The following is a 14,092-nucleotide window of genomic DNA, read 5'->3' as shown; positions in this document are numbered from 1 at the left end:
TTCTAAGAAATTTACCTATCGCTCTGATTAGCCCTTATTTTAACCTTTTATATGCTTTCATTGTTTAAATGTACTGCCAGTTATTTAATCATATTCCTATCAGTGAATACTCAGTATTTTCCCCTAATTCTCCATTATAAATAATGCTGTCATTTATTTGCCCTCAGGTAGAATCGTTCTTTCATCTTGACCTCAAGCACTCTACAATACCCACCCAATGGTATTGTAATATCCAGTCTCTTAAGACAATGCTTCATTCTATTCCTCCTGGTCTGTCATTCTCCACACTGGACCACATGCCCTGACCGTGAATTATTTCTCTAATTGTTCTTTCTTCTCCACCACCACCCCTTCTTTCTATTATTGATACAATACAGTTCCAGCTGTTATCTTTAGACTACTGACATTCTCGTAGGCCTCCGAGATGCTAGGCTTGTCTCTTTCCAATCAATCCTCCACCTTGCTGCCTGCTGGGAGAATACATTTAAAAGCCCAAACTGGCCATGCTATGCCCTAGCATCACTCTCACTGCATATGGGACACACATTTTTCATAGCAGTTCCCCAAACCAGGACTGCACTTCTCTCTGGCAGGTTTTCGTTCAGCATTCTCTTCCTGCTGGTACCTCTGACCCTATATCCATCCCATGCTGGCTCTGAGCACCCCTGCTTATGACTGGAAATATTCCTGTTTATCCAGCCAATGCCTCCTCATCCTTTAGGACAACTTTGGTTTCACATTATCCAGGGAACTTCCCTACCCATTCTCTGTGCTCCCAATGCAACCTCTAATGAGTCCTGGCACTCGCCACTTTTCACAGACATCCGCAGAACCACCTGTGTTCCCCCGAGTCTGAGTGCTACTTGAGGGCAGGGGCTGAGTTTTATTCATCTTTACATCCGGGGACCTAGGAAAGCATCTGAGATACTAAAAGGCATTCAGACACTAGCTGAGCTGAAGTGGAAGACAGCTAATCCATTAAGTATATTTTATTTTCACAATAAAGGAAAGCCAGTCTACTTAAAATAAGTAGATTTACTATGGAATACATAATAAAAAATGACATAGTCAGCCCTCTATGAATAAGATATCTGTTAGCCACCACTTATGCATCAATACATATAACTGCTACTAGTAGCACCGCAAGTGTCTTCTGAATCACTAGATTAAATCACAGAGTTGTGACCACTATATCATCATCACCTACCCAGAACCTCCAACTCCTTCACAATGCACCATACAAGAGCATAGTCGAGACTGTTTTCAACATTTCCTCCAGAACAAGATCCCATTCTATACCTACCTGTAACAAGCTCCCTTACTTCCGCATCAACAGATTTTCTCAACAGTCGCAACAAGGCAGGTATCCCACCAACATTCTTCATTGCTATTTTATTTTCATCAGTGGACTTGCCAAAAACAAGGTTTCGGAGGGCACCACAAGCATTCTTCTGAACTTCCAAAACTCTGTGGTCCAAAAGATCAACCAGATGCTTGATTCCCCCTAACCTACATACCTAGAATGAAAAATATTAGGTACCAGGCATAAGTGACAGGTGATGTATCAGAGATCAAACAAAAGTCCACAATGGAAAGATGATGGGAAACGGACAACTCCAGATAATCGCAAAAGGTTCTTTTGTATTCTAAATAGCATATCTTTTGAAAATGTTAAGGAATATTCTCCAAGATGAAACTCTCTTCCCTGGTTCACAGCTTAAAAAAGGGAAGGGAGACTGAGGTGGATAATGGCATGTGCAGGTAGCACAGTCCTACCCCAAGCCCCTGAACACACACATTGATGTGCTTTCACTTCCAAGCACAAAGAAGACACAAACACAACAAAGCTATGTGCAGGGACAGAGATAACACAGGAAGGAATTTCTGACTGAAGCTATTTGGTTTTTAGAATTGTCTCTCTAGGCTACTCTCCCTAAATTTTCTTCCGTTTGTCGATTTATTGGTATATCACATGAATATTTCTAGGCTTTATTTATCGCATCCACCTTTAGATCTATAACTGGTATGTTGTTTTGCACGTTACGTCGATGAGAGACACAAGTTCTACATGACATCGCAGTGGGAAAAAAAGGCCTAAAACACTGAAAGAAATAATCGGTATGCCAAAAAACTTTAAAATGTGAAATAAAATATTCATATATGTTCAGTATTAGTAACGGTTACAAATCCTCTGTAACTTTACTAAATTGTATGCTGGTACCAATCTTGTCCAGAATCTCATAAAATACATGAGTTCACTAGTTTCATACGTGTCATAATTTTTACCTAACAGATTTTTGAAAAATACTTAAAAAATGCAGGTTAAATCAATTTTAGCTTCGTGTTTTATAAGCAACCATATAAGTGGACATGATATGAAAATGCTAAAAACACTCCAAGAAATATACTCATCCTAGTTTTTCCTGGGAAATACTGAACTACATAGTTCAGTAAAAGAGTATTTGGTATCAAAATATTTTTCTAAAAGGGCATCTGGTAATTTCTTAAGCACGCAAGCATGCAACTGCTAAATGGAAAGGCACTGCGTCTCCCTAGGCCCCTGGGCACTGGTCTTGTACCTCCATCTTCACTTTGTTGTCACCGAAGCACAGGTGCTGCAGGTAGGCTGCTGCGTTTGCCTGAACTGAGGGGAACTGGTGCTGCAACATGTGAATGACTTCAGGCAACTCGGGATCACGCCAGGCAAACTCCCTACAGGAGAAAAACACGGCTTCAAAAAGAAAGGCCCACGTTTTAACAATATAATGAATGAAACATTTGGCACAAGACACAAGCTCAGCTGAGACCAAAATCGGAAGTTACAGAAATCCTAAAATACATATATATGTAAATAATTTTTTCTCCCTGACGAACATATGCAGAGGCCCAGATGCTTATGATCTTAAAGAAATCATGATGCACAGGAAGAGATTCAAGAGAACAAAGGACATTCTTAATAACTTTTTCATCCTTGTTTTCTCCCTCTTGATTCTAATTTTATATCTTTCAGGTAAACAAATGCACTTTAGCTAGATGAGATGTCATGCTTGAGGAGAGAGAAAGAAGGGCTAGTGCGACTAAACAGATCTAGTGTTAGCCTAGAAATAACAAATATTGTGGGCCCGATGGTTTTTAAGAAACTTAATATTTATGACTGCTCTTGATTATAAGACAGAAACATAGAAAATTATAAAAAAGAAAAATTATTTTATCAGTAATCCTATGTACGAAAAAACCCCCTACTGTTGACATTTCCTGCTCGCCTTTTTTCTATATATGTATGCAAATAGTCACATGTGCACATATAGAATTTTTTTCAAAGACCTGATTACTATTAAATGGCACTTAATATTTTACCAGTACCTATTCTGTGTCAGGTACTATCCTAGGCATTCTATGTATATTAATTCATTTATTCTCATAGCAGTCTTATAGATTTGGAGGTTGAGACAGAAAGGCTAAGCAACTTGCCTAAAGCCACATGGCAAGCCAATAGCAGAGCGACATCTGAACTCAGGCAATCTGCCTTCAGTCTGTGGCCTCTGCACTATCCCATTACTTGCATAATAAATATACAATCATATTAAGCATACATACTTTTTATAGTTTGCTTTTTCAGGTACTACCACATTGTCAGAATTTTCCTCTGTTTGGAATCCTTGTTAAATGTGAACTTGTGCTTGTATCATATGAAGATCAGCTTCTTACAAATGGTTCACAAAGCAACGAATTTGTAGACTTTGATTACAGGATAAAGTTAACTGTTGTTTCAAAAATGGGTTAATATTGAATAAACTTAAGAATAAAAAACCCTTTAAATTAACAACCCAATTATATTTCTATTGCCCAGTTTTTAAAGGCTCAGAGTCTCTCTTGGTCTGGGAAAGCTCCATGCATTAACTTGCTTGTCCACTACAAAGGGGCAGGTCATTCCATACCTGCACACATGCAGACATACCACCGATTCAAATAAATATTTAACGAATCCTTACTATGCTGCAGGTACCATGGTCAGTGCTACAGATACAAACATTGAATTAGATGTGGTTTTATGGACAGGGTCTTGAATGCCAAACTAAAAAGTTTAGTCTTAATACTAATAAGAGTTATTTATTGAGTTTCTCTGCGTCAAGCATCGTGTCAATAGCTTTATATGCATTATCTCAATTATCTTGACTGTTGCCCCATGAGGCTGGCACTATTAAATAACATTAGATATAGACAAGGAACCTGGAATTAGTATTTAAGCGGTGGAGGTTAGTGAAGCCCAGGTGGTCTATATATTGTCCCCACATAAGGAACAGAAAGCTAATGGAGATTTTGAAGCAGAAGAGTGAGAGAATGTGACATGGTTGCATTTATCAGAAAGATAATTTCAGTGGTCTAGTAGAGAATGTACTAGAATCAGAAAAGACTGGTGGTGAGAAGACTATCCACTACTCACACATTTGCTCAAGACAAAATAGATCCATCCTTGATTTTTCTCTTTCCATTACCTTTCTTATCCAACCCATCGGCAAGCTCTGTTGACTATCTCCAACATATTTAACATAAACCAAATCCATCTATTCTCTCCATCTTATCGGGACCACTCTAGTAACCTCCTACATGCTCTCTCTGCTTCAAATACCACCCTCTTCTGTGATCCACTCTGCACAGCAGCCAGATGATATTCTGAAAACTCAAGTCAATGGAGATTTCTGGCTTGAGGGATACATTGGATGACTATGTCATTAATAGACATTAAGAATACCTCAAATGCCAGAGGCAGGATAACACAGCAGAAAAATCACAGACTTTAGAGTTAGATTGCCTGTGTTGAAGTCCCAGGTCCTTCATTTACTATGTGATTTTGAAAACCAGTTAATTATTTGGAGCTTCAGTTTTCCCATCTGTAAAACAGGAACAATAAAACTATCATTTTTACCTTCTAAGTCTGGCTGTGATAATTGTGATGATGCATATTAAAATATTTTATATACTTCAAATTATTATACAGATGTTTTATTAATGTTTGTCATCCCTGAAAAATGAACTATTATATATAAGGGCATTCTCTGCAATGGGTGTCCCTCCATGCACTGAAACTATTTTACTGTGTTAACTATTTCTGATGAAAATATGTCTAAAGTCCATTATGTAAATCTATGCTGTATTTAACAGAGTGCAAGGAGTGTGATTTACTCTTTGCTGATGACTCATAATCATTACAAATAAAAATTTTTGTTTCTTTAAATGGCACAGGGGTGGTCAAGATTTTCTGGCATCCCTGGGTCAGACAACACAAAGGGTAGGCTCTAGCTGGAGTAGGGCAGTTAGGCTTGGTTGGCATCAACTTTAACTTTGATTTTCAGCAGACATTTACCCTGGAAAGACTGCTATCAATTCAATGCCTGCCAGGATTTGCTTCATTAAAACCTAAGTCTAGACTTTTGTTTTCATCCATGATTGAATAACAAGTACTGGATTTTGCCCTTTTACCATAAACAACTATAAAAGCAGACTAAATGAATGAGGTAACTGTTGTTCTGTTCCTGAACAAGAAGTAACAGAAAAATGTAATCTTCGAGAGAAGGGAATTACCCTATGACCTCCATATTCACCTGGCTTTCTGCCTGAGGGCACTTTTTGGATCATGGCACAGGAAGCGAGCATATGCAGTAGAACAATGATGGGCTCAGCAGTCTGAGGGGGAGACTGGAGGACTGGAGTGGAGGGAGTTCTGTAGAGGAGATTCTATAAGTCTGTGGGAGGATTATTCACAAGTTCTTAGTTGAGTGTTGGGCTATGAACGTATAGGGCACTTGTATAGGTCTGGCGAAGAGTGGCTGCTGCTGGACTGAGAGCTGAGCATGTACTCACTTTGGCAGCACATATACTAAAATTGAGAACTGAGCATATGCCAGGGGATGCTAGACTTCCATCCCAGTGAAAGAGCAGACCTTATTGAGCATCTCAGCATTTAGTCTCCAAAAAGGCCATGTTTAGGAGGAAGAACCTTGCCACAGGGTAAGGGCCACGTGCTGGGAGTAAAATAAATCTGAAATAGATGCATCCTAACAAAGAACAAAACCAATCTCCAAGGAATCAAAAACACCTGTTACTAATTTAGTTAGCTGACACAACAAAACTCAGTACCCTTAAATAGGAGACAGCATAATCCAGAGACCCTATAATGTATGATCCACACAGTTCACATACAATTTAAAACTGCTAAGAATAAGATGAAACAAAAATGTGACTAACAAAGATATAAACACATGCGCGCACACATACACATACATACACAATGGAGAGACGTAGAGAAAACCCAAATATTAGAATTATTAGAGAAGACTTAGAAAAATGTATATAAAGAGTGAATAGGTGTAGAATATTATGAGAGACATGGAGACTATATTAAAAAAAAAAAAAAGAACCAAATTGAAGTATCTGAAATAGAAAAATTCACTGGCTGAGCTTAACAGATTGGAGAATATAGAAGAAAGAAGAGTAAATTTTAAGACAGATCAATAAAAAATATCCAATCTGAAGAACATAGAGAAAAAAGATTAAAAAACATGAACAGAGCTTCAGTAACCTCTGAGATAATGTCAAGTTATTCCAGATAAAGTGGACAGTGAGTTTGGGTTAGGAAAAAAAAATTTAAATAAGTAATGGTTGAAAATGTCCCGATTTTGGTAAAAATCATCAACCAACATTTAAAGAATCTCTATGAAACCCAAGCAGGTTAAATGTAAAGAAAACTATATCTAGGCCTATCGGACTAAACTGCTGAAAGTCAGATAAAGTTAAAAATCTTAAAAGCAGCCAGAGAGAAGACATATTGCATACTGAGAATAATGATACAGATGTCTGATTTCTCATCAGAAACAATGGTGACAGGAAGACAGTAAATGACATAAAGTACTGAGAAGAAAAAAAAAAATCCATACCTATCAATTCTGAACTTATATCTAGTAAAAATATCCTTTAAAATAAGTGAAAATAAAAACATTTTCAGATAAATTAAAACTGAGTGAATTTGTTGCCAGCAGATAGCAACATGAAAAAGGCTAAAGGAAGTTTATAGGTTGAAGGGAAATGAGTCAAAATGGAAACTCGAATTTATAGGAAGAAGAGAACTATAAATGGTAAATATGTGGGTGAATATAAAGATCATCTCTTTTTTCTTCTTTCTTTAATATAAAGGTGAAGGAGATGGTAAATGAATTACTCTATAGAACATCACAGATTAGCCTTGCTCAAATGGAGCACCATAAATACTGTCATTCTTTAAGTCACTATCACTTTCTACAGGAAGTAATTTGTTTCTTTTAAATGTATCATTTGTACTATTAATAAATTTTTCTAGACAACTATTAAAAAAACTCATACATTTCTTTTTTTATGGAAAACATGAATAACTTCTTCAGTCTTACAGGAATTTTTTTCAGGCTAATTATAATGTAGCATTCATTAATGATAAAGTAGGTTTTGAAGTACATAAAAATATTAAAGTTGCTATTTTCAAACTTAAAATTAAATAATCATTGTCATGAGCTTTTTATTTTGGTTTTAATATTCAGACTTCATATTCACCTGGATTCCAGTTTCAGCTAGAATAAATACATCTATTATTGTAAGATAATCATTTATTCATCTTACAAAATGCACTATCATTTACATAATCAGTTTTATGCATTAGACTATGAAATGATCATACTATATGAATAGCTGACGTATAGTATCATATAGGAAATCCTTGTTTATAGTGAATCAACTCAGATCAAGTCACATCAACTTCACGTCAAAACTGAAGTCTTCAGAAACACATTAAACTCAAAGCACTAAACACATTTCACTGCCTTTCTGGGTAGTTATCCGTTTCTCTGCAGGTTTAGCTATGGTATGGTCTAAATTACCTATAATTCAAAGCCCTTTTCGGAATTTCTGCACGTATTTGGGTGCTCTAGGCTTTTGTCATTTCAAAGATCTTAAAAAACAAAATCATGTAAAAATATTTCTGACTTCTTATTTTGGAGGTGCTATTACACAAATTATTTTACAAAATCCTTAAAAATGACCAAAAAAAAAAGGTAGCAAGCAGGAAAAGCAGAACCAAATGTATGTATAAACCATAAAGAATTGTAGGCAAAAGAGTGAAAAGGTGGAGTGGTTTTACAAGAGCAGTTGGCTTTCCATTCAACTTGAAAGTACCGTTAGTTATTTTGTTTTAATGACCAAAACCTCACTCATGCTTTTAATTCGTATTCATTACAAGTTGGTAGATTGCTAAAAATGAATTGATAATTATAACAATTTTCCAATGAAACAACTATTTGTGGGTGAAGAATGAATGAAATCTTGTTAACATATGCCTCAAAATAACACTAAAGCTGCTTAAAATTCAGCAACAATTATACTCCTACGGAAATTAAAGTTCTCTTTTAGTTTCTAAATATCTTTATTTATTTCCTAAATATTTTAAGTGGCTTTCATTAAAGATGAGGTCAGTTTTTAAAAATCAATCAAGTATGAAATGACTCATACTTACTTATCTTAATAAAATGTTTTCTACATGACTAAATAAAATTAAAAAGAGGAAATGTTTATTATTTGCCAAATATATGTTGCTTATGAGATATGTGAATTTCCTGTAAATGATTTTCTCCTAAATAGTAGAAAGCTTTTTGAAGGATCTAGTTAATAAAAGCACAAAATAGCATTGATTAATATAATTCAAAATGTACACGGTGCTGGTCTTTCCCTATTTAAAACAACCACATGCATTTTCTGAAGTCTCATCTAAGAAGTCAGTCAGGATAAAGGAAAAGGGGTAAAATGGTGCTTTAAAATCTTTTGTGTAATTCAGACCAAGAGGTTATCCCAAGTAGTTGCCCTGGTGAAGTATTTTAATGATGAATACTGCAGATATTCACACAGACCCTTGCACCCTCTAACTTATTATTAAAGCATTGAAATGACTTCTTTAAAATGAAATTAACCTCAATGACCTACAGTGCTGGAATACAACTGGAAATCTTAGAGATAAGGAGTTACTGATATTATAATAAACTTGGCAACTTGAAAAAATGTCCATGAAGGAACTGGTTGACTCTGTGATATGGTAGCATTCTGGGGACCCATAACTAGTACTTGCCTGGGGTCTTTCTGAATGCTGTCTATTGATGGGGATCTCGTGGTGCCATCATCAGCCGGTGCTACGTGCTGAAGTCTGTTATAATTGCACTCTTGCATTCGGTATTGTATTGGCCTGTAGGGCTCCGCATAGGTAGCTGTGGTGTTCAGAGCATAATTATTTCTTTGGTATGTAAGGGTACTTCGTTGGCTAGACGTCCTTTGCAGATTTCCAACACCTACCAGACAACCAATGTTTTCATAAAAGTTAGTATGCTTTCCATGAAGTGATACTTTTCAAAGTGAAAATATTTTTAATGTTAAGAAGAATTATAGTTTTTAACAATTTTAGAACCTGTTTACTTTTAGATTTTACCAATCTAGCTCATTAGTGCTAAAAAAAGCACTTCAGTTTTTAATATACACTAACAACATTTATATCATATTAGCAGGAAACAGCAAAAATCAAACTATAAATCTGCTTACATAACAGTTCTTAATGTTTATTAAGATTCAGTAACAAAACTGCATGACGAACATACGAATTAAACTAGTCTTAGAAATGACAAAATTTTATAATCTCATTTCAGCAATAAAGAACAAGATATTTAATCTAATTTGTAAAACACTGAAACTATCAAACTTTGAACACTTAATGTATACAGGTTACTTATTTTGGTATATGTTTTATTTACGGATCTGTGGATTTCGATAACACCAGAAAATTTACTTCACAAGAAAGAAGACTGATATATCAAATTCATCTATAGCTACGCCCCTAAATTACTGCATGACGCTATGTATAAAAGTACTGTGTATACTGTATTTAACATCTTTCCTAATTCTGACAGTAGGTATCCCTCCAATGATTGTATCATAATCCTCTTGCAATTAAAAGGTTTTAACAGCATTATTTCTTAATCCTATTAATAAAATTCCTCAATATACAGAACCTAACAAGTGAAATATTTCTGTACTAACAATCTATCAAAAATTGATACATTCTACTAGAAGAAAAATCCCAGTGGACCAAACTCTCAGTTTTGGCAAAGAACCAATTCAAATACAGTCTTCTTCCTCCTAGTGTGTTCTGGGAAATGTGACTCCTAGAGCTGTTCCTTTAGGGGGTTATCACTATTACCTGGAGTTTATTTGTAGGCATGTTAATAAATCCTTAAAAAAAATAGGGGCCTCTTGAGACTCCATGAATCAGACCAGCAGCACAACCTGGCAGCTTATGTGGCCATGAGCTACAGCTTTTATTCTATCAGCCACTATGGTGTGGCATAAACGTGAGGATGGGGGTGTGCAAGGGTGTGATGTACCAGTTCTCTATTTTTATAAATGCTTTTATTGCAATCTGTCCCAGATTCAGTCCATCATAAAGATATTTATTTCACATTATATACTTAAGCATTCAGAGGAAATACAATATTTAAAAAAGAGTAACACCAAATACACACTTGGGCTACTTATTTATGCTAAGTCAAAAATAGCCAAGGAACTTATATAGGGATTTTCTCTAAATACACATTCCAGGTGACAAAAATGACAAAGAAATATTCTAACAAAGGCTTTTCTTTCTATATCTAATATCCTTCTAACCCAAAGGCAGATTTATAGTTCTATAAATTTATTTTTGAATTAACAGTATAATCACTATATTCAACGATCAGATTAAACTAAGGTAAAAATATATCACCTATGAACATGTAGGAAATGAAGTTCTGCTTTACTGTTTGCTCATTTGCTGTTACAGCTGCTTTTCTGACAACCAAAGGGACAACGTGACTCCATTCTAACCAGGAACTGATCCCAATGAAATACTTCTACTCGTGGCCCACGAAATTGGGAAACCAGCTAAACAGAGCTGATGCTCACCTGAGCCTGTGCGATACAATGCTGTCTGTGATCCTTGGAGCTCCACAGTTCCATGGTTTGGGCTGCGGTACACTGGGCTGTAATAGGTCCTCCCCTCATATATGGGAGTGATGTGCAAGTCTGGAGACACAGTTGAACGAAGGTCTTGCCCAAGCTGGCTGTGTTGACTAGCATAGGAACTCCGCAAGCCTAGGGGCAGGAAAATTACATCATTAAGAAACTGAGAAAATTGTGGTGAGATTAAAAGTCCTAATGATAATCTCAACCAAGAGGACCAAATGTTAAGTCTAAACACCAAACCTAGTGAGTTTTACAAAGGAAGAATGCTCGATATGAAAAGGACACCATATACATTTTTAGAATAAAACTTTCTCTTGGCAGCAAAAGTAAATTTTCTAAGAAAAAATAATAAGAAATTATTAAATGATTTGATACTCTGAATTCATTCCCTCAACTGTAAGCTGTTTTATCATGGTAACCAAACAGAGAATGTCTTCTTTCACCAAATGATTTTCATTGTTAAAAACATATACACACAGTGGTTCATGCCAATCTCTTTTCTTGCCCTGCAGAACTGCCTTGCCCTACCAAGTAGATAGTCAGCTCTCTGGGGACAAGGTCCACCATGTCCCGCAACTCTTTAAATTCCAACACCAAAGACAACACCCACATAATAGTGAAGGGCTAATGTTCAAGAATTGTTTTGAAATATGTCTCTCAATTAATTTACCCATAATTTTTATAGGAAAACATGAAATTGTATGCTACAAAATTTGAAATGTAATCAGTGAACTAACAACATTTATTAAGTATATTATTATTTTACTATTATTTTACTATTAATATCACTGTGTTTTTCCTTTTTCTTTAAAAAAATTGTTTTTATAGGAACCCACATACCAGATTGTTTACCTTCTTTCTAGTGTGAAGGAAAAGTATAAAGTTAGTACATGAATATTAAATCATTTGAAAAATTCTTTCATTCAAATTGCTAATAACTAATGTTTACACATGAGACTTGTGATGGAAAAGTAGATTTCAAACCCAAACATTTTATTTTCTTAATAAAAGTGATTTAGTACATTCTATACTATGACACGCAGAAGTTTGTGATTTGTTATCACTGGTAAGTAAAATCTGTCACTTGGAAAGAATATCAACTATAGTTACATTCCAAATATGAGCAAGAGAAAGCACAAACACATCTGAAGTTAGTCGGCATATATTTGCTTTTAAAGAGATTGCAAATCATTAACACAGTAACTAATTACAAAAAGAGAGCATCATTCACATTCTAGTAGCTCAGTTAATCATATCACAACTAAAGGCAAATGGGCCTGAGTGTGAGTGATACTTACATGTTGCTTAGTGAGGGGTAACAAGACAGTTAATATATAAAACTTCTAAAATGAATGAATATTATCTACCCTGGACAGAAAAGTGACATGCAAAGAAACTAAATGCACCCATGTGGGTTTTAGCTGCACCCATGTGGCTCCCCACTTGCTAAATAAAGATCACAAGTTTAAACAATCTTATAATTGGGAGATTATTCAGCCAAACCTTCTCATTTGAAAACCAAGGAAACCAAGAGCCCAAAAGAAAATGTGACTCATCCCCATCAGAGGTACTGTCTGGTAGGGCTGAGGGGAAACCCCAGGTCAATGTTCTGTCAATGCACACGCAGCACTGGACATGGCTCTCCCTCAAGTCAATGAGAAGTGGTGTGAGAAACCTTGAACTCGACAGAGCCCTCGGAAAACAAAATTAAAGGCAAGGTTAGCCCATCAGGGGTCCATGGAAGCCATTATAATTCTAAAGATCATATTATGATTGTTAGTCTACAGTTCTCATTTGAGAATTTCAGCTTTTTATTATGCACTAGCAGATTTCTCATTCTTCTTAGCAGACTATAAACTCTATTTCATGGAGTCCATGAGTATATTGAACAAAATAGTGTAGACATTGTTTTTGTTAATGGTGACAGAAAGCAGGCAGGTAAATGTGGCTAGTCCTTAGTAATCTTACCAATACAAGGTGTTATGTCAACAATCAGTAGGACCACAAACACTCTTGATTCACTGTGAGACTCTCAACATCGCTCACACTTGGCAAAAGGCAAGCTGAGCACTTGTGGTGGTCTCACCATCCCATGATGATGTGAAATAAGAACAAAGCATTCTGTACCATTATTAGATTGTTATATTCTCACAGTGAAAGACTTGGCTGGCTTCTTACCTGGAATCCATACAAAATGAAAACTTTTGTAAGCATTTACTGTAATTTCATGGGAAAGGTAACAAAGTGAGCTTACTTAGAACTACGAAAAGTATCCAGGAAATATTCACTTGTTATAGGACTACTAGTGAGTTGAAATTACCATATGTCACAGACTACAATGGGAAATAAAAGACAGAATTATAGTGAGTGAAGCACTTTGTGATATTAGAAATCTTTGTAAGTAACGTTAACAGTGACTGTTACTATTTTTGTTTACCTGCTCATGCATGAAAAAAAAAAACCCATAAACACTTAAAAATTTACAGAATTACATAGCCTCTATAGATTAAGTTAAAGTTTATGTGTAGAAAGCCCACTATAATTTAGTATTTTTTTAAACTGGAAGACAAGTAATTACATTCTATAATTATTAGAAATAATTTTTCCACAAGTATTTCCACAGATTAACTTTTAATAACCTTATTACTCCCTCCAAATAAAACACTGATCTTCTACATTAATATTTATCTAACCAATAGTTTCTATTTGCAATTCCACAAATATCTATAAGTTTATCTATTACAATGATATGTTCTCTGTGATTTAAAACCTTTATATTTAAGACACTGGAAATAAACATAAATTTATCTTCCAAATATAGATTCTTTGTATTCTCCAGACTTTTCTTAACATGCTATGATTAGGCTGAAGTGAAAATTTTAGAGCAGATATATTTTTTTGTTGTAGGAAGTTAATTTATACACGCATTGTATCATTTAAATTATGATTAGCAAATATCCGAGTGTCTGAATCTATTATAAGATATTGCTTCAAACTTATAAATTAGGTTATTAATCTTTTGAAATCAAGA

The 14,092-nt window shown here is 35.3% G+C and overlaps 1 protein-coding gene across 17 annotated transcripts in view; it reads right to left on the bottom strand.

Moving 5' to 3' along the window:
- Positions 1 to 14,092, bottom strand: part of PKP4 (plakophilin 4) — a 217,562-nt gene that overhangs the window by 36,654 nt on the left and 166,816 nt on the right. For all 17 annotated transcript variants that reach the window (XM_039855416.1, XM_039855419.1, XM_039855432.1 and 14 more), the window contains 4 exons: positions 11,002 to 11,190; positions 9,143 to 9,359; positions 2,580 to 2,712; positions 1,304 to 1,517 (listed from right to left, as the gene is read on the bottom strand). In XM_039855416.1, coding sequence (XP_039711350.1) covers positions 1,304 to 1,517; positions 2,580 to 2,712; positions 9,143 to 9,359; positions 11,002 to 11,190 — 753 coding nt within the window. The remainder of the gene's footprint in view (positions 1 to 1,303; positions 1,518 to 2,579; positions 2,713 to 9,142; positions 9,360 to 11,001; positions 11,191 to 14,092) is intronic.

This window comes from Pteropus medius, unplaced genomic scaffold (assembly GCF_902729225.1).
Source record: "Pteropus medius unplaced genomic scaffold, Ma_sr-lr_union100, whole genome shotgun sequence".
In the NCBI taxonomy this organism is placed as follows: Eukaryota; Metazoa; Chordata; class Mammalia; order Chiroptera; family Pteropodidae; genus Pteropus; species Pteropus medius.
The sequence above is the reverse complement of the archived record's forward strand: the minus strand, read 5'-3'. Positions and strand labels throughout refer to the sequence as shown.